This window comes from Lepidochelys kempii, chromosome 16 (assembly GCF_965140285.1).
Source record: "Lepidochelys kempii isolate rLepKem1 chromosome 16, rLepKem1.hap1, whole genome shotgun sequence".
Taxonomy (NCBI): domain Eukaryota; kingdom Metazoa; phylum Chordata; order Testudines; family Cheloniidae; genus Lepidochelys; species Lepidochelys kempii.
Window position 1 is genome coordinate 9203426 of NC_136395.1, and position 27135 is coordinate 9230560.

At 47.9% G+C, this 27135-nt stretch overlaps 1 protein-coding gene across 2 annotated transcripts in view; it reads left to right on the top strand.

The window, feature by feature from the left end:
* LOC140899116 (dual specificity testis-specific protein kinase 1) overlaps positions 1 to 27135 on the top strand; it is a 60105-nt gene that overhangs the window by 16069 nt on the left and 16901 nt on the right. The window contains exon 2 of one of the 2 annotated variants that reach the window (XM_073313995.2): positions 21730 to 21929. In XM_073313995.2, coding sequence (XP_073170096.1) covers positions 21741 to 21929 — 189 coding nt within the window. In that variant the 5' untranslated portion in view covers positions 21730 to 21740. The remainder of the gene's footprint in view (positions 1 to 21729; positions 21930 to 27135) is intronic. The other variant, XM_073313994.2, reaches the window with a different exon arrangement.

A 27135-nucleotide genomic window follows, 5' to 3' on the forward strand; every position in this document is an offset into this window, starting at 1 on the left:
AACTAGTGTCCGGACCACCTGACCATTTTCCTCTCTGGTTTTGGTTCTGGCTTATTTCGCGTGATTGGAAGTTGAGTAGAAACAGGTTTAAGCAAACGGAAACAAGCTACTCAGGCTGAAATACGAGTGTCCACGCAGGGGCTTGCGTTGCTTGAACTACATTGGCTTAAAAAGTTAAAGCACCTCAACCTTCTTGTGTGGACAAGGCTGTAGTGCAGCGGAGAAAGTGTTTGGCAGCGAGGGTAAAATCCATCCAGCCATTGCTGAGTTACTCAGGTTTTAAATTTCAGTCAGTCAGCTGCTGCTGCTCCATGCCGTTCTTTATCTTTGTGCAGAAGGGAGAAGTAGATTTTGTAGGTTCTTTGTGCAGCCCTTCTACGTACAAATGTTTCCCTGTTCCAGGAGACATGGGAAGGGGGGAAGAATTTGGGTTTGTGCCATTGAGCCTGGAGAACTGTATAATGGCAGGAAGCCTGTGAAACTACGAAACCATAAGAAACAAGAGAATGAAGAGGGAAAAAAAAACGAGGAGTCCTTGTGGCACCTTAGAGACTAACCCATTTATTTGGGCATAAGCTTTCGTGGGCTAAAACCCACTTCATCAGATGCATGCAAGTGGGTTTTAGCCCACAAAAGCTTATACCCAGATACATTCGTTAGTCTCTGAGGTTCCACAGGTACCCCTCGTGTTTTTGTTTTTTTTTTTTGCTGATACAGACTAACACGGCTACCACTCTGAAAAGAGAATGAAGCCTTAGCAACTGAGTGGAGAACAGGTTTCAGAGTAACAGCCGTGTTAGTCTGTATTCGCAAAAAGAAAAGGAGTACTTGTGGCACCTTAGAGACTAACCAATTTATTTGAGCATGAGCTTTCGTGAGCTACAGCTCACTTCATCGGATGCATAAAAGTGGAAAATGCAGTGAGAATATTTTTATACACACAAACCATGAAAAAATGGGTGTTTACCACTACAAAAGGTTTTCTCTCCCCCCACCCTACTCTCCTGCTGGTAATAGCTTATCTAAAGTGATCACTCTCCTTACAATGTGTATGATAATCAAGGTGGGCCATTTCCAGCACAAGAGTGATCACTTTAGATAAACTATTACCAGCAGGAGAGTAGGGTGGGGGGAGAGAAAACCTTTTGTAGTGATAAACACCCATTTTTTCATGGTTTGTGTGTATAAAAACATCTTCTGTATTTTCCACAGTATGCAGCCGATGAAGTGAGCTGTAGCTCACGAAAGCTTATGCTCAAATAAATTGGTTAGTCTCTAAGATGCCACAAGTACTCCTTTTCCTTTTGAGTGCAGAACGGATATTTAGACTGTTTGTAACTCTGTATTAACATCTTTCTAACTTCAATATCTAATCAACAATTGAGAAAAGGGCTTCTTTGTTACAGTGTCAAACCCACCCCCTCCCATTTAAGTGTGAGAGCTCACCATAGACAACCCTACAGCAAAACCAGAGAAGGTGTCACAGGGTCCGCCCACGTTCCCGCCTTCTCATCCCTGTGCTCTTTGCTTAAGCTGGTCAAAAAAGGGGTCCCAACACTTCTTCCAGGTGTTTCACCCATGTCTCTTTATTTACAGTGCTTAGTGCAGCCCCAATTCCCGCAACACCAATCCCCATACTGACCCTTCTCTGCGACTTCTGGTCCCTGGGGCTTCCTGCAGTCAGTAGAGACAGAGCTGCAGTCCCCCTGTCTTCTCCCCTTGCTAGCCCCCCGAGCCTTTCTCTGGGCTTATATCTCCTCCCAGGCACCAGCCCTGCTGGCTCCACTTGGCTCAGCTGATTCCCCTGAGCTGCCCTTGTTAGGGTCTGCCATTGAGCTCCTTGCTGAGTGTCGGACCCCTGCACCCAGCTGCTCTGCCGGGAAGCCAGGGAGTAGCCACCCCTTTAGCAGGACATCCAAGGGGTTTATACCCCTGCCCTGCCACAGAAGGCCAGACTGGATATTCCTAATACTTTTTTCAATTAAAAAAACAACCAAATTTTGTTACTCTTTTCAACTCTTCATCATAAAGAAGCGAAAAAGGCCACAAGACCAGTTAGAAACAATCCTTTGCCGATCATCTTTGAAATAATTCCCCCAGTTGGCTCAGAGCACACTCAGATGATTGCTACGTCCCGATTTTCAAAATGGCTGTAGTGGCTAGTGCAGAAGACTAAGGGTGTGTCTATACTGCACTCAGGAAGAGTGATTGCAGCATGTGTGGACGTACCCAAACTAATTTGCCCAAAAATTACAGTGAAGCCATGGGAGCCAGGCTAATTGCCCTTTACAAGCCCATCCCAGGCCCCGGGCATGTAGTAGGTGGTTAATCCATGCTGCCTTGCCTTTGCTGCTATTTTTAGAGCTAACTCAGTCAAAGCTAACTTGGGTTTGTGTATACATGTGCTGCAGTCACCCCCTCCTGATTGCAGTGTAGACAGACCCCGAGAGTCAGAGCTTCAGGAGTTGATTGACCAGTGTGACCCTTAGCAAGACACTTCACCGCTGTCTACTCCAGTTTCCCTTCCTGTCTGGGATAACCCGAGTGGGTGTGAGGCTTAATTAGCATAAACCACTTTGAGATTATCAGATAGCAAAGGACAAAGTACTGGCACTGATTTCCATTCTCATGTGATGCTTGCCATTTTGCACTTGGGCATGGACAAACCTTGTGCTTCTGCCTGGATTGCTGATACTTCTTGCCAGCAGCCCAGAACACCTGTGCCCTTCAGTGCTGGACTAGAATCAATGTTATGTCTGCCTGGATCCATACTTGTGAGCTGATCCATGCACACTGATTGATTGATCTCCCTCTCCTGTGTCAGGCCCACGGTCTCATCGCGTCTGTTCTTTGTTGCCCAGGGGGTGGCTGTGTAGATGACGCTTCATATACCATTCTCGCTTTCTGGTTAGGCATGGAACTGTGCTACAGAGAACGCCCAACACCAGCTAAGGTGTGCCGATAAGGGAGGCAGTACAGTGCAATTAACACTCCAATCAAGTAGGGCGTTTTAAAAAATCCTTTGCCCTTCGTGTTTTTTGGTGCGAGTGGGAATGATCAGGCCTCTAGTGAATTATTCTGGCGTATTATAGACCTCTTGTGCTCTCATTAATCATTTTAAACCTCGTGGTAGTCTGCTGCACTGCGTCCCAAATGGATTGTAGTTTATTCCAAATGCAGCACAATTGCTCTCTGCTTTGGGGTAGCTGGTGCAATTGTCCCTTATGTGTTCATTTGGAGAGTGAACCCTGCACTCGGCATTTTAGATGCTCACAAATTAAATGCTGTGGGAGTGGTTGGAGAGAGCCCATATGATTTCAATTTATATCCCACTAAAAAGAGAGGGAACAATAGCGGCATGTTAAGCTGTTCCTTGATACAATGGGGTGAAAACTTGGCCTGTAAGGAGCTGCTTTTTAACGTGGGTGCTTTGCATCTAACCTCAGGTTTTGGGAAGCATGAGATAGGGAAGTAGAGTTTGCATTGCTTGGGATGATGAATGGAAAATGCAGACAATGAAAAGAGGGACTGGTTGCTAGACAAAGCAAAGGGCCAGATTTAGAGCTGGTGTAAGCGGGAGCCACTCTAGAGATGCTGTGGTATGTCACCTGGTTGACACTAGGTCTGAATGTAGTGGAAGGGGCTCTGTTCTGTTACAGGCTGATGTAAATCTGGAGTAACTCCACTGAAGACAAGGACGTTCCTTCTGATTTACACTGTGGTAGCTGAGATCAAGCTGTTTCATTCTGATGTCTGCCTGCCCAGTGTGCCTGCGCTACGTGGAGGAATTACACAGCCCAGCCAGGCATCAGCAGCCTCCCCTTGTAAGGGTCTCTCCTAATTCTGAATATGGTGCTGGGAAAGCCCTGCTTTGCTAGTGAGTTGTCACCACGGTTTCCATCAGCTGAGAGAGCGAGATCAGGCTCCTTTTGGCCTTGCTAGCAGCCTTCCTCGTCCCCTGAGCAAGAGTAGAAAGTGTCTGTTCTCTGGTCATCTTGTGAACGCTGGTGGCCTGTGTGCCAGGAGCGCATGGAGATGCCACAGCAGCGCTCTCCAAGACCCCACTGGCTTTTCTCATGTGGTCACCCCGAACATGGAGTCACTACCATTAGAGATGGGCTTAAAATGAAACCCAGATCCAGCGCTGTGTGGATCTGGAGCCTTGTGTGTCTGTAATGGGCTGACCCAAACCCCCTGCAGCCTTCGGGGTGGGTTGAACCTAAATCTCAGCCTTGCAGCTCCAATTCAAGCCAAAGTAGCAGAAAGTGCTTGTCACGTCAGATCAAGAGGTGCTTAATTCTCTCTCCCCTAATCAGATCAAGCTGCGGAGAAGCCAGTCACTGTGGTTCATGCTGTCAGGCCATCTCTGATCTGCTGGGATATGCCCCCTTCCCTCTGCTCGCTGTGTCCTGGGGTGGAAGGAGCAGTTGGGTCAGAAGGGGAGGTGGGGTAAACGCCTATGATGTGGAGCCTTGCTTTGCCCGAGCAAAGGAGAAGTCGGCTGCTTGTTTCCCCTTTGGGTGCAACTGACCCAATGATCGCTGGATCTCCGCTCTGCAGCAGCATCTGCTGACACACACGAGTGCGACACCCCAGGCTCTTGGCACCACATCAGCGCCAAGAAATGGAAGAGTGTGGGGTTTTCCCTTTGTAAGCCAAAGTCAGCAAATATATCACTCAGCAAAAACCATCCTGCAAGGCTGCTCTTTCCAGTCCCTCCCTCCCAGCAAGCTGCGTGCAGGCCTGTCTTCCTGACGCGTTGGGTCAATCCAATGCCAGCCTCCCTGTCTGCTGCGTAAGGGGCTCCTTTCCTCACACTCTGCCATCTCGAGGGAAAGGCCGTTTCATCAAGCACTGTGGATGGTTTATTATCTCAAGCTCTGGATGTTTTTCGCTTGCCACTGATCAGCATGGGGTGAAGCTTGGAAGGGCTCAGCCTGATAGAATGTGTGGGATACAGGCTGCAGACCAAAGTCTGCTCAGAGAACATAAAAACGGCCATAATGGGTCAGACCAAAGGTCCATCTAGCTCAGTATCGAGAGGATAAGGAATGCAGAGGAGTTAACCCTTAACTTGCTCCAAAATTAAAGCCCCTTTTATGTTTTGGACTTCTTGATGTCCGCTCTTAAAGGGCCAATACCCAGATCTAGCACAGCTTTGTTATTGTTATCAACTCTTTGGATGCAGAAGCACCTAGAGGTCCCAACCAAGATCAAGACCCTGTTATGCTAGACACATGCATAATAAGAGCTTACAGTCTAAATAGTTCAGGCAAAGGAAACCAAGGCCCAGAGACCCAGCAGGTCAGAATTGAACCCAGGTGTCCTGACTTTCCGGCCAGTGCCTTATCCACTGGGCCATGGTGCCTCACCTCTAGTGGTCTCCCATGCCTGGAGAGAGAACACAAGTAATCCCATGGGTAGACTAATCCAACCATACAGTTTGCACTGCTCTGGTATCTTCCTTCTGAAGATCTCAATGGATTTTATCCACACTTAGTTTATGAAGCCTCCCAGCCTCCTGTGGGCAGGTCTGTATCATTTTAGGAAGTGGCAGAGTGGATGAGACCACTAGTGGTCCATCTAGTCCAGTGTCCTGGCTCTGAAAGTAGGCAAGAGGCCCTGCAGCAAGCAGTGACGGGAAAGTTTCATCCTGTTCTTCGTGTCCCCACTTTACAGATATGAATCAATAGGAGACGGATTCTGTCAACCTTATTCTCCTTCACCTGCCCACCGCTGTGTGATTGTGGAGAAAGAGCTGGAGTGGCCATTGGCACTCAGGACTCCTGGGTTCTCTCCCTATCTGCCTCTGACGTTTTGGGTGACCTTAAACAAATCACCTAAGTTTTCCACTTGTAAAATGAGGCGAATAGCACTTATCTATTTGTGCAGAGTAGTTTGTGGAGCTTTGTTCACTATAAAGCAGTTTGAGAGTGTCACATCGGAGGTGGGCACTTCATGCTGAGAGTGGGGGTTGGGTGAAATCTCATTGAAGCCGGTGGGCATAACTACCACCCTTCATTCAGGATAAAGAAACAATCAAGCCCCTTTATGGACCAGGTCGCTGAAACAATAGAAACCACCACCCAAAACACAGGCACATGGCAAAGCTTGGATAGAAGCTGACCCAAGGGGCTTTCGAGGGACTGACTGCAAACACGGGCTGGGGTGTTGGTTGGTGAAGGAGTGTGCATGTGTCTGTGTGAGAGAAGCAAGCAGCAGAAACACAGAAGGACTCAGAGAAGGTGCAAAAAAGCCCCAGACACAGCCAGAGAGAAGCCCTCTTAGTGTCGGTGCCCTGAGGGAAAAAAAGCAGAGGGCGAGTGAGTTTTTGGGTGAGGTGCTGGCTGAAAGAGGCTTGGATCTGTGTACAAAGGAACTGTCTGCAGCTGTTTGATTCCTACTGTGTCCAGGGAAACAGGACTTTGTGCATCCTTTGTAGATTAACAGGATTGCATCAGAGAAATACTTGACTCCACGGTCAATTTCTCCTCCTAATAGAAACAATCAGTGGTTTTCAAACTGGGGTGCGCCAGCTCCTAATGGTGGACAATGCACGGTATTAAGACTTCGCAATTTAATTAGGGTTGCCACCCATCTGGTTTTTTTTTACCCAGACAGTCTGGTTTTTGGCTTCTGTGTCAGGGTGCCATTTTACGGTTGCTAGTTGCCTGGTTTTCGGGGACCTGGCAATCCTAAATGGTATCTCAACCAAAAGTCTCGTTACAGCAGGGCAGGGTGTGGTGCAGGGTCATTAACCCATGCCAGCCCTTGCTCAGCTGGGGCCGCTTCCTTCCTGCAGGCAGGCTCCTTGAGACAATCCAGCGAGCAATGGAGGGAGGGGGTGAGTGGAGCAAGCGATGGGGTGTAGGCCTTGGGGGAAGAGGCGGAGTAGGAGGTGGGGCCTGGGGGAAGAGGTGGAGCAAGGGCCCGGGCCTCAGGGGCCTGGTTACCAGCATTTAGAAAGGTGGCAACCCTAAATTTAATCATAGCTTTATTATGCTCTTATCTCAGAGGGGGGTACGTGGTAGACTAAACTATTTGGAAAGTGATACACAGTTTGAAAACCACTGTGCTAGGCCCTGGAAAATTGGCTAACCCCTTTTTGATCCAAGTGGTAACATTATTATTTCCATCCCGTGTCTCATCACTTGGTGTTTAACATTCTAGTTACTCGTTAAGAGAACCACAGCTTTCCGGATGGTTTGGGGATGAAATAAACCCAGTTTGAGATGGAAATGACTGTTCAAGAAGCGTTATGGTGCCTGAGTATAGAATTCAGAGGGATCTCGTTCCATTCTTTCATAAACAGCCAGTACGTGAAGTGCGTTACTTTCCTGTGGCTCACTGAAAATGTAAAGCACTCGATGGGTGCTGCTGGGCCACCCGTTTACCCTGCAGCACAACCGCACGTGGCTGTTTCTAATCAGATCAGTTCTCAAGGGCAACTAGTAAAATGCCTGAAGAAATCAATGGCACACGCTGGGGTTAACCAGCTGATAGAATTAAACCTGAAAAAATGCCCGTCCTGACAAGAAACAGAAACAATGGCATCAATATTTAGCACTTTTCATGCCTGGATTTCAGAGCCCTTTTGTAAAGGGTATTGTTATTCCCATTTGATGGATGGGGAAACAGAGTAGGGAAGCGACTGATCCTGCAGCAGACCTGGGGTTGGAACCCAAGTCTCTTGATTTTGAGTCTAGTGCTCTAGCCACCGGACCAGGCTGTTTCTCCAGCTGGGCTGACACACTGACCATAGGCTCCGACTTCTAGTTTTCCCGGGGGGTGCTCCGTCCCAAGGCTCTCCCCCAACTCTGCCCCTTCCCCCAAGGCTCTGCCCTCATTCCGTCTCTTCCTGCTCCCACTCTGCACCCTCCCCCCGAGGCTCTGCCCTCGCTCTGCCTCTGCCTCGCCCTGCTCCAGCCCCGCTCCACCCCCTCCCTGAGGTCCCCGCCCTCCCACTGTTTGCTGCTCTCTGCCCTCCTCCAAACCTCTCCCCGAGCCTCCAAACAGCTGTGGCTGGTGGGTTGAGCACCCACTATTTATTTTCCATGAGTGCTCCAGGGCTGGAGCACTCATGGAGTTGGTGCCTATGACATGTACTATGTTAAAATGACGTCTGGTGGCCTCTAGGAAACATATTGAGTGAGTGTTGTCTACACAATGCCCAGAGATGTGGGGCCAGGTTTTCAAATGCTCAGCACCTGGAATAGGGGTTGGAATTTCAGAAGAGCTCAGCACGCAACACCCTCCCAAAGCACTGAGGTCATTTGACAATCTGGCCCCAATTGTGGGTGCTGAGGCCTTTTGCAAATTCTGGGCCTAATCACTGCCCATAATGATAGGCAAGTTACTGTAATCACACCCTGAGCTGCATTCTCTACAGTGGTTCATAGAATATCAGGGTTGGAAGGGACCTCCAGAGGTCATCTAGTCCAACCCCCTGCTCAAAGCAGGACCAATCCTCAACTAAATCATCCCAGTCAGGGCTTTGTCAAGCCTGACCTTAAAAACTTCTAAGGAAGGAGATTCCACCACATCCCTAGGTAACGCATTCCAGTGTTTCACCACCCTCCTAGTGAAAAAGTTTTTCCTAATATCCAACCGAAACCTTCCCCACTGCAACTTGAGACCATTACTCCTTGTTCTGTCATCTTCTACCACTGCGAACAGTCTAGATCCATCCTCTTTGGAACCTCCTTTCAGGTAGTTGAAAGCAGCTATCAAATCCCCCCTCATTCTTCTCTTCCACAGACTAAACAATCCCAGTTCCCTCAGCCTCTCCTCATAAGTCATGTGTTCCAGTCCCCTAATCATTTTTGTTGCCTTCCGCTGAATGTTTTCCAATTTTTCAACATCCTTCTTGTAGTGTGGGGCCCAAAACTGGACACAATACTCCAGATGAGGCCTCACCATTGTCGAATAGAGGGGAGTGATCACGTCCCTCGATCTGCTGGCAATGCCCCTACTTATATATCCCAAAATGTCATTGGCCTTCTTGGCAACAAGGGCACACTGTTGACTCATATCCAGCTTCTTGTCCACTGTAACTACTAAGTCCTTTTCTGCAGAACTGCTGCCGAGCCATTGGGTCCCCAGTCTGTAGCGGTGCATGGGATTCTTCCATCTTAAGTGCAGGACTCTGCTCTTGTCCTTGTTGAACCTCATCAGATTTCTTTTGGCCCAGTCCTCTAACTTGTCTAGGGCCCTCTGTATCCTATCCCTACCCTCCAGCATATCTACCTCTCCTTCCAGTTTAGTGTCATCTGCAAACTCGCTGAGGGTGCAATCCACACCATCCTCCAGATCATTTAATCATAGAATCTATCTAATTTATGAAGATAGTGAACAAAACCGGCCCCAGGACCGACCCTTGGGGCACTCCACTTGATACTGGCTGCCAACTAGACATGGAGCCATTGATCACTACCCCTTGAGCCCGACAATCTAGCCAACTTTCTATCCACCTTATAGTCCATTCGTCCAGCCCATGCTTCTTTAACTTGCTGGCAAGAGTGCTGTGGGAGACCGTGTCAAAAGCTTTGCTAAAGTCAAGGAACAACACATCCACCGCTTTCCCCTCATCCACAGAGCCAGCTATCTCATCATAGAAGGCAATTAGATTAAGTTGGGCATGACTTTCCCTCGGTGAATCCATGCTGACTGTTCCTGATCACTTTCCTTTCCTCTAAGTGCTTCAGAAATGATTCCTTGAGGACCTGCTCCATGATTTTTCCAGAGACTGAGGAGAGGCTGACTGGCCTGTAGTTCCCAGGATCCTCCTTCTTCCCTTGTTTAAAGATGGGCACTACATTAGCCTTTTTCCAGTCGTCCGGGACTTCCCTGGATCGCCATGAGTTTTCAAAGATAATGGCCAATGGCTCTGCAATCACATCCGCCAACTCCTTTAGCACTCTCGGATGCAGCGTATCCGGCCCCATGGACTTGTGCTCGTCCAGCTTTTCTAAATAGTCCCGAACCACTTCTTTCTCCACAGAGGGCTGGTCACCTCCTCCCCATGCTGTGCTGCCCAGTGCAGTAGTCTGGGAGCTGACCTTGTTCGTGAAGACAGAGGCAAAAAAAGCATTGAGTACATTAGCTTTTTCCACATCCTCTGTCGCTAGGTTGCCTCCCTCATTCAGTAAGGGGCCCACACTTTCCTTGACTTTCTTCTTGTTGCTAACATACCTGAAGAAACCCTTCTTGTTTCTCTTAACATCTCTTGCTAGCTGCAACTCCAGGTGTGATTTGGCCTTCCTGATTTCACTCCTGCATGCCCGAGCAATATTTTTATACTCTTCCCTGGTCATTTGTCCAATCTTCCACTTCTTGTAAGCTTCTTTTTTGTGTTTAAGATCAGCAAGGATTTCACTGTTAAGCCAAACTGGACACACATGCAGCTCCATCATTTTAGTATTAAGGTGACAATGCATTTTTCATAATAATTGATATTTCTGGATTGAGAGGGTGGGATAAGGATATTCTTGCTATCTCAGATCCTTGATAATTCCCACCCCTTTAGCCTCCTACTCCTTTTTAACACCCACTTGGCTTTGCTTCTGCATTTGTATAGCATATTTAATATAGGAGCAAAACAAGTTTTATATATACTAGTGAAATAAATGCCTTATGACATCAATTAAAAGCCTTGTACAGAGAGAATCTAATCATTCCAAAAGCTCATATGAGGGGAACAAAGAGTACAGTATGAGTGAAGATAGACAAGTAATTGTGTGACAAGGTGTGTGGAAGGGGCTTGTTGGGGGGGTTCTGGGTGCAATGGTAATGGGACTCTGCAGGGGGGTCCAGGTGAAGGTGCTTGAGGCTCAGGGGGGTGAGGGGGAGTGTCTGCGTGTGCCGGGGGGGATAGAGCTTGGCAGAGGGATCTGGGTGTGGGGGACTCAGTGTGGGATCCTGATGGTGGGGGAGTGAGATTCAGTGGGGTGGGGATACAGGTGCAACTGATTGGGGCTCGGTGGGATGGGGATCTGGGTATAGGTGGCTCATCGGGGTGGTCCAGGTGCACGGGAAGTGGGGCTTATTGGGGGGTTCTGAGTGCAGGGCAGTGAGGCTCGGCAGGAGGGTCTGGGTATGAGGGGGTCTGGATACACGGGGGGTTGGGCGGATGGGGGAGCAGTTCCCTGTACAGGGATCCTTCCCCCTGTAGGTGAGGAGTGATGGGTGCAGGGTGGGGAGAGTTTGCAGATTTTCTTGTAGCCAGGGGAGAAATCGAGGGGTGGGTCTGACCTGGCCCCAGATGCCATGCAGGGGAAGAGGAAGTCCTGTCCTCCCCAGCCCGGACTAGCAGTTGAGCCCGGCACAGGGTAGAAGCCACCAGCCGGGTCTTCCCCAGTTCCGCCTCCTTCCCCACAGTGATTTACCTCTGCTGGCTGCCCTGGGCACCCGAAACATACTGTCAAGGAGGGTTGCATGACTGCTCTTGTGACTTCCCTTTGCTTCCCCATCAGAAAGTCATTTTTCTGTAGGGAAGCAAAGAAATCTGCAGGAGACATAAATTCTGCACATACAGAGTGGCGCAGAATTCCCCCGGGGTGATCAGATTTATTGACTACAGAAAGATAGATTTTAAATGATTATAAATGGTAGGCATAAAGGTCAGAAATAGTTACCTTAAGAAATAAAAATAGAAACATGCATTTTAAATCCTAAACTTTTAGTGTAAGCAAGAGTTGAATCATACAGGTTTTCTCATCCTGACAGATGATACAAGCAGGTTACAGTTCCCCAGTACATAGGCTGGGGCTACCTTCCAGCCTGGATCCAATCTTTCCCAGTTCAAAGTCTTTGCTTTCCAGATGTTCTTTGAGGTGTTGAGTTGGGGGGGGGAGGTGGGAGAAGGAGAGAGAGGCCAAGAAATGATCTCACTGTCGCTCTTTTACATTTTTTTTCCAGCTTGCTGGAAAGATCTTTTCTGCGAGATGGGTTAGTCCACCCCCATGTTGTGTGTGCCTCCTCCGAGAAGTCTCTATGATAGTGGATTGTGAGTTGATGAATGTTGATGGGTCATTAACGCTGTCTTGCTATTGATGGATGCTCCTTTGTTGTAACTGGAAAGGCTAGTTGTGGGTGTTCCCAACCTCACAACGTATTTCAGTAACAAATATAGTAATGCTCCATAACTTCATATACAGCACATGATACTAACATTCAACAGATCAAGACTTTTAAAATGATCTCTCACGAAGTATACTTTGTACAAAACATATAATCATATCACCATGGTGAATATGGGGGTTCCAGGGTGCTACTGTGAGGTGCAGAGTGCCACACCCTCCCAGCAAGCATTCACATGTCTGGTTTTTCCCCCCAAAATACTCTTACTATATTTCCTCAAAATACAGTTGCCACTCATGACTCACAAATTGTAGCAACATGCAGCCACACAGTCCAAAACTTCTTTTGTCTTAAGTGGGGGTTTGTGATTAACTTATCCTTAGTTATGTTAACTGAAGGGTGAGTTCACACCCATCAATCTTAGTGGGGCCTGTGATTCATCCAGTCACGAGCACCTCTCAGCATAAAAGTAAAAAAGCAACAGAAGGAAACTGGGCGGGGGGCAGAAGCTGTAATTTGGGAACCCTTTGATCAAATTACCCCAAATTTGGACACCTACCTTTCTCCTGTGCCCTCATGAGTCTAACTTTAAAGCATGTACAATGGCAGGAATGGAAACTTTCCAGCTGGTTTACTGGGTTGGCGTGTGCACACTAAAAAATATACATGCTATGTACTACCTTGGGTAAAACTCGACAGATTGAGTCTATTTTGAGCTAAAAGAACAGGAGGACTTGTGGCACCTTAAAGACTAAGAAATTTATTTGAGCATAAGCTTTCGTGGACTACAGCTCACTTCATCGGATTTTGAGCTGTATCACATCAATAGTTTGATCTCTAGCTCTGTGCACACGCGTGTGTGCGCACACACAAAACCCCACTAGAAACTATTTTTGCAGGGTGGTGTATCTCTCCAGAACCCCTAGCAGAAATGGCCCCAAATGTATGTCACCAACCCTATCCTGCACCCTCCCGGGGCACACCAACTGTCAGAGGAATCTGACTGAGCATGTTGATTTTAGAGGGCTTAGAAAGGTCGACCTTTAAACGGAAGTCATGATGCAACCATCACTGAAGTGGTACTGCCGCACCACTATAATGTGGCCCTAAGCCTCTTAATCACTTTTGAAAATGGAACTTACAATGCCAAGTCATTGAGACCCTTTGTGAAATTTTACCCTTTAACACCAGATGGGACCATTATTTAGGTTCTTGTCTGAATTTCTGCTGAACACAGGCCATGGAATTTCACCCAGTGATTGCTGTATCAAGCCTATAACTTCTGGTTATAGCATCTTTCTCAGAAAGGCATCTAATCTTGACTTCAAATGATGGAGAATCCACCATATTCCCTGGTAAATTGATCTTGTGGTTAATTACCCTGATTTAAAAATTACCCTCATTAAAATTAGTTAATTACCTTGACTGTTAAATGTTCAGCTTATTTTATTTAAATTTATCTAGTTTCAATTTCCAGCCTTTGGAACTTTATTATAATTTATCTGATAGATTGAAGGACCTGTAGTGTAAGAAATGTTCTCCCTGTGTAGGTACTCTCTGTGAGCAGATTATCGCGTAACCTTCCATCGATAAGGTAAATAAATTGAGCATTTTAAGTTTCTTGTTGTAAGGCAAATTTTCCAGACCTCAAATCATTCTTAGGGCTCTTTTCTGATTGTGACTAAAGATGGGCCTAAATCAGAACCCTTAGATCTTAACTTCCACATACATGGGAAGAATTTGGTTTTGGATCTGGGTCACAATCCAAGGTGAAATCCTGGCTCCATTGAAGTCAGCAGTTTTGCAGTTGACTTCATTGGAGCCAGGATTTCATCCCAGGCTCTATGGCTCAGAGTTATGTCTGTTTAGGACATTGTGGTAAACACATGATCAGAGTGGGTGTATCATGTCAATATATAACTTGGAGGTGTTTCAGCCATATTTACCATTTTTCCTGTTTGTGTTTTATATGTTTGAAGGCTATTTGCTTCACTTTAACAATGAAAAATATATTTGTATTAAAATCAGATGCAAAATTGCTCTCTGTGCTATAGCATAACTTGCTTTTAATTTATCTTTCTGTGTGCATAAGGCTGATGTTGGTTGTTAGAGGTGGAAACATTTTTTTTTTTACGTGACTGAAGAAATCGATCCTACATAACGGAGTTAGCTTTGAAAAAATACAAGCTTAGAATAAAAATTTTACTGTGATTTCAAGACATTTAAGAGAAGCGAATTGTCCACGGGTGTAATTGCAAGATCTGTGGAAACTCAGCCAATCATCATGCATATATTTGTATACTGTAATCCTATTGGTTCAAATGCTGTAGGGATTGTCTTGGGATTTCCTCGCACTTGGTAAAAAGCCTGGTTTCGTGAAGTATAACTTTATCCAAGGGAGAGTGTTCTTTTCACTGCACAGTACATGGAGTTCTGTTATACGTGTACCCTTTTTTACAGCATTTTGCTTACCTGTTTGGAGCAGAGTTTTTTTTTTTTTGACAGGAGAACAAAATAAGATATGTATTTTTAATAGTCAGCAATATAAGTATGGGTGGGCAAGTACAATTTGTGCCTAGTCTGGTAAATTTCTATTCTGATTTTACAAGGCTTACTGGCATCTTTGTATCAAAAAGCCAACATGGGCCAAAAGCTGCTCCCATTTACAAATCGAGTGTAAATCAAGAGTAACTACTGAAGCCTCTGTATCCATCCATCCCACACTCATCACCATGGTATCTGAGCATCCTCTGCATTTACACTGGTGGAACTGAGCAACACCTTTGTCCCAACATCTGTCAGTCTCTTTCTGTCCTTCCCCCCAACTGACTGCAATCTTATTGGTTAAAATGATTAGTATGCAAATTAACTATTGATGATCTCAAGGGAGGAAGTGGAGGAGTAGAAAAGTGGTGGAGGGTTGGATTGATTTACCCCTCATGTCACAATTAGCCACTCAAGAATATATTGTTCATAAGGTAGCAGCAGAGTGAGACAAGGGGAGAGGAGAGGCATAGGATTTCAGGGGCTTGGAGACAGGCAGTTTGGCTAGCGATTAGAGCATGGAACTGGGATTTAGGAATCCAGGGTTCTGCTTCTAATCCCAACTCTGCAACTGGCCTCTGTGTGAGATCTGTAGCCTGTATTATGCAGGAGTCGGACTAGATCAGTGGCTCTCAACCAGGGGTCCGAGGCCTCCTGGGGGGCCATGAGCAGGCTTCAGGGGGGCCGCCAAACAGGGCTAGCATTAGGCTGGGGCCCAGGGCAGAAAGCTGAAGCCCTGCTGCATGGAGTTGAAGCCCAGGCCCAGAGCCCTGCCACCCGGGACTGAATCCAAAGTGTGAGCAATGTAGCTTCGTGTAGACCCTGTGGCATGAGGCCCCAGGCAGTTGCCCTGCTGGCTACCCCCTAACTCCAGCTCTGGCTTTTATATGCAGAAAACCAGTTATTGTAGCACAGGGGGGCTGTGGAGTTTTTATAGCATGTTCGGGGGGTCTGAGATAGAAGAAGGTTGAGAACCTCTGGACTAGATGATCATAGTGGTCTCTTCCCACTTTACAATCTGTGACTCTATGAAAGGAGGAAAAAGAAGAAGCAGGAGAGATGGAGAAGGGAGATCAGATGAATATCAGAGCGAATCCATCGATCAAACCCTGCTCATACATGAATACTCCCTTGTTTTCTTTGCTGCAGCGTACTGCTTTACCTTGGCACTGTTGCAAATGCAAAATGCCTAGAAACACACAAGTGGTTTCCAAAGGCTAATGGGTCTGTGGCTTCTGGCCTCGCCCCGGATTTCTGCGTCCATTGCCAGAGTTGGACGGCTGATTATAGGTTACGAAAACAACCACACATGCTAAGAGCTGTGGCCACGCAGCTGGGCTGGGTTCAATTAAATAGGGCTAGGGCTGATGGCATCATGGAAGCGGCTTCTGTTCTGTGTAGATGGGGTAGTGTGTGAAACGCGGAATCCCGTGCTCCATCCATCTAGGAAGGTGGCTAGGTGAGGAGAAGGAAGTGTTTACACCCTGCGGCTGGCACGTGCAATTAAAACCTTCCTCTCCTGGGGCTCCTTCGGAGAGGCCTGGAGGGGATGCAGAGTGAGCCGGAGATGCAGATGGTGACTGGGTTAGGCTGAGGCATGAACTGCTGGAGTCTCTCCCGCTGGGAGGCTGTGTGGAACAGTGAGGAGGAGCGTTTGCTGGGGGAGAACAGGCAGCTGCCCTTGGCTGCGCTGACTGTACTTGCCTCCTCTTTGTCAGAGAGAGGAGAATCCTGTCTGAAATGATAGGGATGGGGCAGAACTAAATCAAAGTAGTAAGAGATGGGGAAGACCATGTGGTCCATCTCTCAAGAGGGAGGTGTAAGGACAATGGACCTTGCTCCCCTCTAGAAAGTGTCCTGGTTACAAACGTGGCTTTTAGCCCTCAGAAGTAGTGATGGAAGAACTCTCTGTCTGGCAGGAAAGGTGCCACCCTGAAGTCCTCTCTTTATCTGCAGAACCAGCACATGCTGCCCTGCCACTGTCCCTCTCTGCTGGGTGTGTCAGCTAGTACTAATCACATTGGTGGATTTTGACGGGGGGACGGGGGGGGGACAGACACACATGATCACTAGGAAATGCACCAGCACCAACAGCTCCTGTCTGTAAATAGGCTTCAGATGGTGATGATTTTTGCTCTCTGCTGACCTGAGCTAGGCTTGAACCATCAACTGGAGGCTTTATAGCCCCTGAGCCGTCCACCCACCCATGACCTTTTTTCATAACTTCTCAAATATCATATTAATCCACCTCCCCGTGAGTGGCAAAAGAGTCTTGGCTGTGAAGAAGCTCACAACTAGTTAAGTCCTGTCGTAATGCAGTGAAAATCCTGATAGCAGTGATACGGGGTGGGGAGGTGGGGTGGGTGGCAGTTTTTCCCATTCCTACCCGCTGCTAGCAGGATTCTCGGCACAGAATGGGGCAGGAGCCCTGAGTTTGGCAGGAAGGGAGCTCAGGGCTGAGGCAGCTTTGAGTTTTTAATGTGCGAAGGATATTTGCTTCTAGTGTCAGAAAAGGAGGGCCACAGATCAGTGGTGCCTGATTCTCCCTTGAGGCCAAGCGCATATGCACTGTGAAGAGCAGGATGAATCAGTGGAGAGGAGAGGGAGGGATGCAGGTGAGGGATGATTGCTCTGGAGCTGTGAAAACCTGGTTACTACGTTTAGGGAATAAACCACAGCTGGTGCCTGTCGGGAAACGGAAGTAATTGAATAAGTGGCAATAACAGAGAGAGCAAAAGGCGGGCAGCAAGATTTGGCTTGTCGTATCCATCTAGTTTTTTTTAATCACTCAAAGGTCTTGTCAGGCCTGGTTTTGATTCCCAGAGCTGACGAGTGTCTTTGGAGTATGGCTGTTTCAGGGGCTGGGTGGGTGATGGCTGCACGGGTAAGTATTACACAAAGGGGCTTCCAAGCACCTCCGCTCTCACTCCAGAGCTGAGCACCCCGTTCCTGTCGTCTCTCTCTTTTGACTAGGAAACTGCCTCCGCAACTCTTCTCTCAGCCTTCTCTGAGAGCTTTAGCTATGTGGAAAGGCATTTGGAGTCTCTCTCCCTTGACATCAGTGCTGGGGTGATCTTTCCCCTCTGGTTTACTACCCTACTTCCCTTTCTGCACTGACGCCTTTGGTGGTAAGATTTCCTGTCAGACTCTGTCATGTTTGTTAGCAGTTCTTTCTTTCACAAGACTGTGTGGGAGCTGCTGGCCAGGCCTGGCTCTTGGCTGGGCTGTCACAGAGCTTGTACTTCCTCAGGAAAGCTCCCCATAGTGGGAGCTATTAGAAACTCCAGAGTTGTAGGGCTTGTCTACATGGGGAAGTAGCCGGGAATCGCTATCTCGATTGCTACCTTCCTGTGGGAAGTAGGTTAAGCGAAACCACCCAAAGGCACTCTCTAGTGCAGAATAAGAGTGTCCACATGGGGAATTAGTGTAGAATAGTTATTGCGCTTTAAATTCACACCCTTGCCTGTTTTGCAATAGCCTCCCCATGTAGACAAGCTCACAGAGAGTGAACACAAAACTGGAACCATTTGGAAATAGGAGGGAGGGGTCTGAATGTTGCATTCTAGGATATGTCTGGGGGAAGGGGGTAGTGCTTGGCTGTGAGGTGGGATGCTGAGAAATGTAGGGGGGGAACATATTTTAACATGCTGTAACAAATACAAAATATCCAGCTTTGCAGACAAGGCTGCTGTTCTGTCTGGGTGACTGTGGCAAGAAGGGTTCTGCCAACGTGGGTCTCATTTTAAGTCAAGTCACTCACAATGCTTGACAAGATAATTGCTGTGGATTATTGTGCCATATGCATTGGGTGCGAGAGGAATATACGTGACCCCTGTTTGGGTAGCAAGAGGTTTTCTGTGGAAAGTTTGAGTGCCTGACAGGCCTGGGAACTTCCTGAGAAGACATTTGTGGTGATCTCTGAGCATCTCAGACATTTACATATTACATGAATTGCTGCTTTAAAACAGAAGTTGAATGTTCAGAGCAAAGGGTATTGTTCATCTGAGCCACACCCCAGGAGCAGATGCAGTGCCAGGCCCCTGTTTCAGAAGCTGGCCCATTACATGAAAAGCCTTTCAGTCAAGTGTCTTGGATTAGGAACATTCTGCTTATTATGGTTGAGAATGCATCATGATGTCAGAGAGGGCTAACCGTGTCATGGGATGTTCAGGAAGAATATGGGGAAGAAGGAGACTGAATACCAGTTGCTGGTCTAACGTAGGTTGTTCGTGTTGGGTAGTGCCTACATGATGGTAGACCCATGATAAAGAACCCATTGTGTTGCATGATGCACTGACATATAATGAGAGACGAAGCGTTTACAATCTCAGTAGACGGGTCATGGAAAGGGGAGGGAATAGGGTTAGAACAGACAAGCAGAGTGAGGGTCAGCAAATGGCAAGGTAGGTCCACCGTTTTAAAAAATTCATTGCATGGTCCTAGATGAGAAGGGTTCGTGTGGTGAACAAATGTGGAATTTCCCTGGGGAAGTTGCTTCCTAACCTCTATCACTTAGCGGCTGCTTTATGCCCTGAAGCGTGAGTGTTTATGCAGCCCTTCTTTAAAAAAACAACGATGTGACCCAACTAATGTAACTCTGGACGTCCCTGTTATCTGTATACATTTCTTATCCATTTTGTGATCCTGCTAAGGTCTTGGCTCCAGTGGTAAATTAATTCCATGTGTGAATAATGCATTGTGTTAAAAACAGAATTTCCTTCTATCAGCTTTAAATGCTCTGCCTTTCTGTTTCCCTGAATGTCACCTTGTTCTTGTAGTATGAGAGAGTAAAGGGGAGTGGCCATCTACTGTGTCTGTCCCGTTCATTTTTTCTCATGCCTCTGTTATGCTCAGCTGAGCTCCAGTTGCCAGTGATGGTGCCAAGGTCAGAAGGGACTGAACTGGTGGGACAAGTGTGACACAATGCTGATGTCTTCTAATTAATTATTTTAAGTTCCTAAAGGGGGCGAGATCCGCAGCTGGTGTAAATCGGCATGGCTCCCTGGAGGTTGATGGCGTGGTGGTGAATTACGCCCACTGAGAATCTGGCCCCAAATCAACTTGTTTTCCTGATGATGTGTCTGGCCCTGTGGCTCCTGGTACAGAAATGAATTCCGGATGGAATGAATTGTATGTTCTGGGAGCATCAAGGGTACAGGGGAAGGTGCAGAGCCCTTTAATCTGCTCACACAACAGCACAACTGTGTATACTACAAACTTGCATTGGGATGCAATGATGTGTTCTCCTCCCCCCCCAACCCCCCAGCTGCGGGGGCTGCTCCATTGCCCAATCTTCCTACAGAAACTGCTCCAAGCACTCCCAGGTTCCTAGGAGGCCTTCAAATAAATCTTGACATTTTAAAAGGCCATTTCCCTCCACCCTACATGTCGGCAGTAATCCGAGGACAAACGGCCTCATTTATATAAAAAGGGAAAAAATCCGCCCCAGTCTGCAGAATAATGCAGGGGGCCCTTTCCAGCCCCCTGAGGATGCTGCTGGAATCCTCCTGCATACAAAGAGGTGATTGATGAACTAAGTCAGCCCGGGAGGAGATGATACGTGGGAAAAAGCTGAGTGGAGAGGCTCTGAAAGGGAAGCCTTTCCCGTAAAAGAGCCACCTCCTGGGAGGTCAGTTGTCCCTTAAACTATTGTGCCTGGTGCACCCAAAGAACGGGACAAAGTCTGACTAGGCTGGGAGAGGAAAAGGGGAATCCTCTGCTGTGTTGCTTGCATAGCAACACATGACCCCAAAGGTCACAGTAGTAGCACCAAGAAGGCATTAAAACCCCACTGGGTGTGAGGGTTTTTGTGTGGCCAGCTGGCTAGAGCAGTAGTTTGGGAGTCACAACTCCTGGGTTACGTACCCAGCTCACCCAGAATCACACAGTAAGTCAGTGGTAAAGTCAGTTCATTGCTTTGGGGCTGTTTCCCCATGTGCATAATAGAGGTAATGAGGCTGACGTGCTTTGCACAGAGCTGGACAGTCCTGTAGAGTGTGGTTCACGCAGGACAGGACACATGAGCCTGATCCACTGGCAGTTAGTCCACTGGGCTTACCCATCCTGCATCGCCTGGAGGTTTTGGTTGTACAGACCCTTCTGTCCAGGGCACTCCCCCGCTCCCAGGCACTAGTCCCCTTTTGGAAAGTGCATGGAGATTCCCAGCTCGAAGGTGCTACAGTAGAGCAGATGACAGGTTTCAGAGTAGCAGCCGTGTTAGTCTGTATTCGCAAAAAGAACAGAAGTACTTGTGGCACCTTAGAGACGAACCAATTTATTTGAGCATAAGCTTTCGTGAGCTGTAGATAAATTTGTTAGTCTCTAAGGTGCCACAAGTACTCCTTTCCTTTTTTAGTAGAGCAGATGGTTACTATTCCATCAGGCAGGCTGTGTCCCTTCCCCCTCACCTGAGCCAGCTCTGTGCCTGCCTGCTGTTTGGATCTGTATATTGCAGGAGAAGGAAGAGCCTTGTAATTTCCCTGGCTGGGTGGGGAGTGGAGTCCCAGTGTGGGGAGACTTCAGGCTTTGCACTTTGTGTGTTGGCATGATGCCTACTTGCTCAGCTCTCTCCAGGCTGCTCCCAGTGGCAATCTTCCTGCAACCTGCCGTCCAAGTGCTGGGCCGGAGCAATTAGTTTTCCTCCAGGAAAAGCCAGAGCCAGGAACTGATGAGGCTTTAATAACAACAACAGGAAGTCTCCTCCCCACACTCCCACCTCAAGTGCAAAGACTTGGGAGGAGAAAAGCCATTTCAGGAGAGAGCCTAAAAGGATGTGATGCTTGAACCCATTGCAGCTTCTTGTTTTGCCTGTACTAGCCACAGCTGTTGTCCCCCTTAGCTCAAGGCCAGAAGGGACCATTGTGATCATCTTAATCTGGTCACCTGCATAACACAGGCCACAGAACATCCCTAAAATCATGCCAAGGGCAGATCTTTTAGAAAACCATCCAATCTTGATTTAAAAATTGTCAGTGATTAAAGAATCCACCAGGCCCCTTGGTAAATTGTTCCGGTGGTTCATTACTCTCACTGTTAGAAAATTACGCTTTGTTTGCCGTCTGAATTTGTCTCGCTTCAACTTCCATAGTGCAGTGTGATTTGTTTCAGCAGCCGTCCCCATGATGTGTGAGACGGGACTGATCTCCCCGGAGCCCTCCAGCCCGATGCAGTACTACGGAGAGTCCTCCGACACCTACTACCATGTTGACCGCTGGCAGAAACTCCGGACGGCCGTCAGGAAGCTGGAGTTCTGGGAAAACTTCAATGCTGAGCTGATAGGCAGCGGCTTCTTCTCCAAGGTTTACAAGGTAAAGCAACGGGTGGCTTGACATAACATGAGAGGAGCTGCCCTGGGACGTGGAGCAGCTGTCAGCATGCAGGTGTGGGATAAATGTGTCCATGCGGAGAACTCCTCCTCCTAACGTCTTTCTTGGCAGGACTCTGCTCTGCTGTCTTACTTGCCAGACTTTCTCCCTCCGACCTCCCCCTGCGAGACTGCTTGAAGTTGGGGAGGAGAGGAACCTCCCCCCACATTGACCCTATTTTCCCCCTTCACAGAAGCTCTGAGGGGTCGCTGTGGTTTATGGTGAGGGGGAAGACGGTCTTGTGTCTGACGCATGGAACTGGAAGCCAAGAGTTCTGTCCCTGACTGTGCCACAGACTTACTGGGCATAGGCCCTGAGTTTTCTTTTTCCCCAGGAGTGCTCCACCCCCTCCCTTGCCCCGCCCCCCTTTGCCCCTCCTTGAGGCCTTGCCCCACCTCTTCCCAGCCTGCTTGAGGCCCCGCCCGCTGCTCTCCACCCTCCCCCGAACAGCTGACCAGCAGCGGCTGCTGCCTGAACAGCTGGGCTGGTGGGTGCTGAGCACCCACTTGTTTTTCCCCATGGGTGTTTCAGCCCCAGAGCACCCACGGAGTCATGCCACTGAGTGATCCTGGGCGAGTCGCTGCCTCTCTTTCTCAGATTCCCCCTGGAGGAGCCTAGTTTGTCAGTTGTTGCCACGTGCTCTGAGATCCTCAGATAAAAGGGGAGCCGTAGAGGAGATAAGGGTTGTGACTGTGTGCTGGCCTGTGCAAGTCTGGAAGATATTTACGCTGTGTGCAGATTTGCTGTTGAAAACAAAACCGAAGTGCACAGTGAAAAAGAATCTAAAATTAAATCCCACACACTTCCCAAAGTAGCAGCCTCCCACTCCCTTTGGAAGCTCCAGCCCACGCGCTTGTCTCTTGATGCATCGTCACAGTGCGTTAGGCTAGCTGTCGTGGTGTTATGGGCCGGTGGGTCATACAGAGCAGTCAGATTGGGATGGGTTATTTCCCTCTCCCAGCCTCAGGGCAGGAATCCCATAGATCACCACAGGCTGGTCTTTGATGCCTCGTGAGGTACAAGCGGGTGACGCCAAGTGACGTACCAGCGGGTTACTGCTGTGTTCTGAACGTAGGAGCTTCTAATTCACTTCCTGCATCAGGCACAGCTGAAGTGGGAGGGTGTTGAAACCCCTCTCTGTGCCAATTCCTGGGTGCTGCGTTCCGTATATCACCTGTCCACCTTCTCCCATGACAAAGTGCGTGGAGCGTCTCGTGCAGGGGGTGTGGCACGCACATGACAGTGGATCATGTGTAAATAATGCTTAGTTTGGGGGTGGATCATCCCCCCCCCCTTTGCCTAGTTAGCCTCCATATCCATTGCCTTGTGGCACCCATGCGAACAGCCCCGGGGGAGGGCAGGGGTGTAGTTTCTTTAAGGGAATGGGGCTCAGACCTTCAACTCCAGGAGAGGCTGCCGTTTCCTTTCCTCTGCTTCTTTCGGAGTGCCATCTTCCAGCCAAATTTGCTTCTCTACCACTTTATTTTACAGTAGCCTTCCAGCATGCTGCAGCTCCTAATAGTCCTGTGAATGGGGACGTGACACCTACATTGGATGGAAACAAATCGCCAATGGGTCCAACAGTTTGGTCAGAGTCATTCTGGTGTGACTCTTTTCCTTGGGAGTCTATAGAATGGCTAGTCCTGGGAACAAGACAGCAACCTCTGATCTTCTCCATGCAAGCGCAAGATGCTACCACCAGATCAATGGGTTGACCTATATAGACACTTTGGGCCAGATCCTCAGCTGGTGTACGTCAACGTTGCTCCATTGAAGATAACGGTGGCATGCTGGTCTACACCAGCGGGGGATCTGTCCCTCAAAGTGTGGAAAATGTAGCAGTTAATTGGAAGTATAACTGCGTGTTGACTTTTCAAGGTGCTAACTTATCTTACATCCATCACCGTGGTATCTGGGCACAGTGTCTGTATAAAGTTTTGGTGGATTTCTGGTTGAAAGAGAGAGGGAGGGAGGACAGATTGAGACTTGTTTTAAAGGGTATCTCCAGCCCAAATGGTACAGTAGCTCTTTTCAAGCCTATGCAATGCCCCTCCCCACTTCCCACAAGAGCCTTGGTTGAGAATCACTCATCCCCACTTCCACTGAGTGCCTACTGCCTCTTCTCTCTCTCTCCTGCCTTTCTTTAGCAAATTGCCGTAGTAACAGTTGCTGTTTCTATTGTGTGTGACATTTCCAGTCTGTCCTGCTGCTGAATGGGATTCCAGCAGTAGGCAGGTTGGAGACATACAGCTTGAATGAAGATAAAACAACTTTTGTTAAGCAAAAATATCAAAAAATAAAGGTTGAATGAGATGTTTGGCTCAGAGACTCGGAATGCAGAGGAGGACGGGCTCGGCTATTGTCCTACAGTGGGACTTGACATTTGATTGGAGACTCGAGTTGTTACGGTTACTAAGCATGTGGATTATTTGCATTCCCAATTCCCTGTCTTCCTTGTAGGTCTAGTTGTGTCCTGTAACTGTGGCATGTTTGTTGCTCCTGGTTTTAAGTACCCTTGAAGATGACACTTTGAAGTTCTTTACTGGTGGTCGCTCTCCTCCAAAGAGCTTTACACACATGAATGCAACCTCACAACATAAAAAACCCCACATTTCTGATGTGGGCACTGAATCATAGAATCATAGAATATCAGGGTTGGAAAGGACCTCAGGAGGTCATCTAGTCCAACCCCCTGCTCAAAGCAGGACCAATCCCCAATTTTTGCCCCAATCCCTAAATGGCCCCCTCAAGGATTGAACTCACAACCCTGGGTTTAGCAGGCCAATGCTCAAACCACTGAGCTATCCCTCCCCCCTGAAATGTTGCCTGTAGCATCTGTACTGCTGTCATTTATCTCTCACCTGTGCGCACAAGCAGGTAACTGTGTAAGCAAGGTGGCTAGAGAGAAAGGCTCGACTTGGATTTCATCACGAGACAGACTTGAGAGATCTGGGTTCAGTGCCCAGCTCTGACCTTGACTCGCTTTGTGACCTTGGAACAGGTCCCTTTCCCGCTGGGTGCCTCAGTTTCACCATTTGTGACATGTGGTATTCAGGCTCAGGGTGAATTGATTCATGAATAGTTATTGAGTACTTTAAAATTCCATGATGATGACACTAGTTAAAGGCAAAGCCATGGATGGATTTTTGCTGGTCCGGTGTTTAGATACATTGGAGATAAGACTTTGAACTTCTACAGCTCCTTTTGTCGACGGACCTTAAATTAAGTAAGCCTCACAACTCCCTCCTCTTTTTTGATGAGCAGAGTTTAAACTTAATCTCTCTGTCCTCTGACTTAGGCCCAGCACAAGCCCCTTTATCACTTTTCATCTTGTGTTCAGTGGCGGGAAAGCCCTGGAGATACCTTTCCGTCCCTCTGATCCTCAGGCTGACCCAGGGCAGAACTGGACCCCAGCATAAATTAGCAGCCAAAGGGCTGCTGTAAGATATGGTGGGTAGGGACTGCTCTGCTGGCAGGGGATTGGGGAGCACTGTGTGCTCCAGCCACGCCCTCAATCCACCTAGGAATGTCCCCTCTGTCAGGTGGTGGAGAGCAGTTGGCACAGATCTGCCTATGCTGACTGTATACCACCTGGGGATTCCCCTTATGTCAGGGGAATCCCTGAAAGCTGGTTAAGGCAACTCCCCATGTGCTTTGGGATCGGGCCCATAGAAAGGCAAAGGATTATTGATGTCCCAGTCTTCTGAGTCTCGGGGACCTGGGTTCAGATTCAGGGCTAGGTCTACATCTAAAGCAGGTCTGGTGGTCTCATGCTAGTCGTTGTCTCCTGCATTTCCACCTCAATAGCTCCTACACTTCAGCATAAACTAATACTGCGTGTAACAGGAGAAGCAGATAGAAGGAAAGGGGAAGAGGAGTCATGTTATTGAGCAGTAAAGCAGCTGGGAAAGAGCCAGGTGTGACCGAAGTGAGGTGTGCTGTGCCAAGCTCTCCTTTACCTTCCTTATGGTGCCAGCACTGATTCAGCTTTGGAGAAGGAGAGATGGGGAGGAGCAAAGGAATTAAAAATGAATGACAGTGGAAATGGTACCAGCTTATTAAGCACTACGTTGCAGTCCTAACAGCAAAATCTGTGTAATAAAGGATGTTACCAAGTGTCAAGGTTCCTTCCCCACTTTGAACTCTAGGGTACAGATGTGGGGACCTGCATGAAAACCCCCTAAGCTTATTTTTACCAGCTTAAGTTAAAACTTCTCCAAGGTACAAACTATTTTACCTTTTGCCCTTGGACTTTATTGCTGCCACCACCAAGCATCTAACAAATATATAACAGGGAAAGAGCCCTCTTGGAAAAGTCTTTCCCCCCAAAATCCTCCCAAACCCTACACCCCCTTTCCTGGGGAAGGCTTGATAAAAATCCTCCCCAATTTGCACAGGTGAACACAGACCCAAACCCTTGGATCTTAAGAACAATGAAAAAACAATTAGGTTCTTAAAAGAAGAATTTTAATTGAAGTAAAAGAATCACCTCTGTAAAATCAGGATGGTAAATACCTCACAGGGTAATCAGATTCAAAACATAGAGAATCCCTCTAGGCAAAACCTTAAGTTACAAAAAGACACAGAAACAGGAATCTACATTCCATTCAGCACAGCTTATTTTATCAGCCATTTAAACAAAACAGAATCTAAGGCATATCTAGCTAGATTACTTACTAAGTTCTAAGACTCCATTCCTTTTCTGTTCCTGGCAAAAGCATCACACAGACAGAGAGAACGTTTGTTTCTCCCCCCCCTCCAGCTTTGAAAGTATCTTGTCTTCTCATTGGTCATTTTGGTCAGGTGCCAGCGAGGTTATCCTAGCTTCTTAACCCTTTACAGGTGAAAGAGTTTTTCCTCTGGCCAGGAGGGATTTTAAAGGTGTTTACCCTTCCCTTTATATTTATGACAGCAAGAAACCCAGTCCCTGGTGACTCACCCCGTGCCAGCAGGTTTGAAAGGCTGCTCTGCAATTCTGCATCAGATTGAAGTGGTGTAATGTGTGTCTAGAGGACTTGAACAGCTTGGCCACCACAATGCATCTGTTTAGGACAGAGGAGGGTCAGGAGGAATATGGGGCTGCTCAGAAGCCCGGGTGAGTGTGCTGTGGCATGTCTCCAGAAGTGCTGCACAGGCATGGAAGATAATT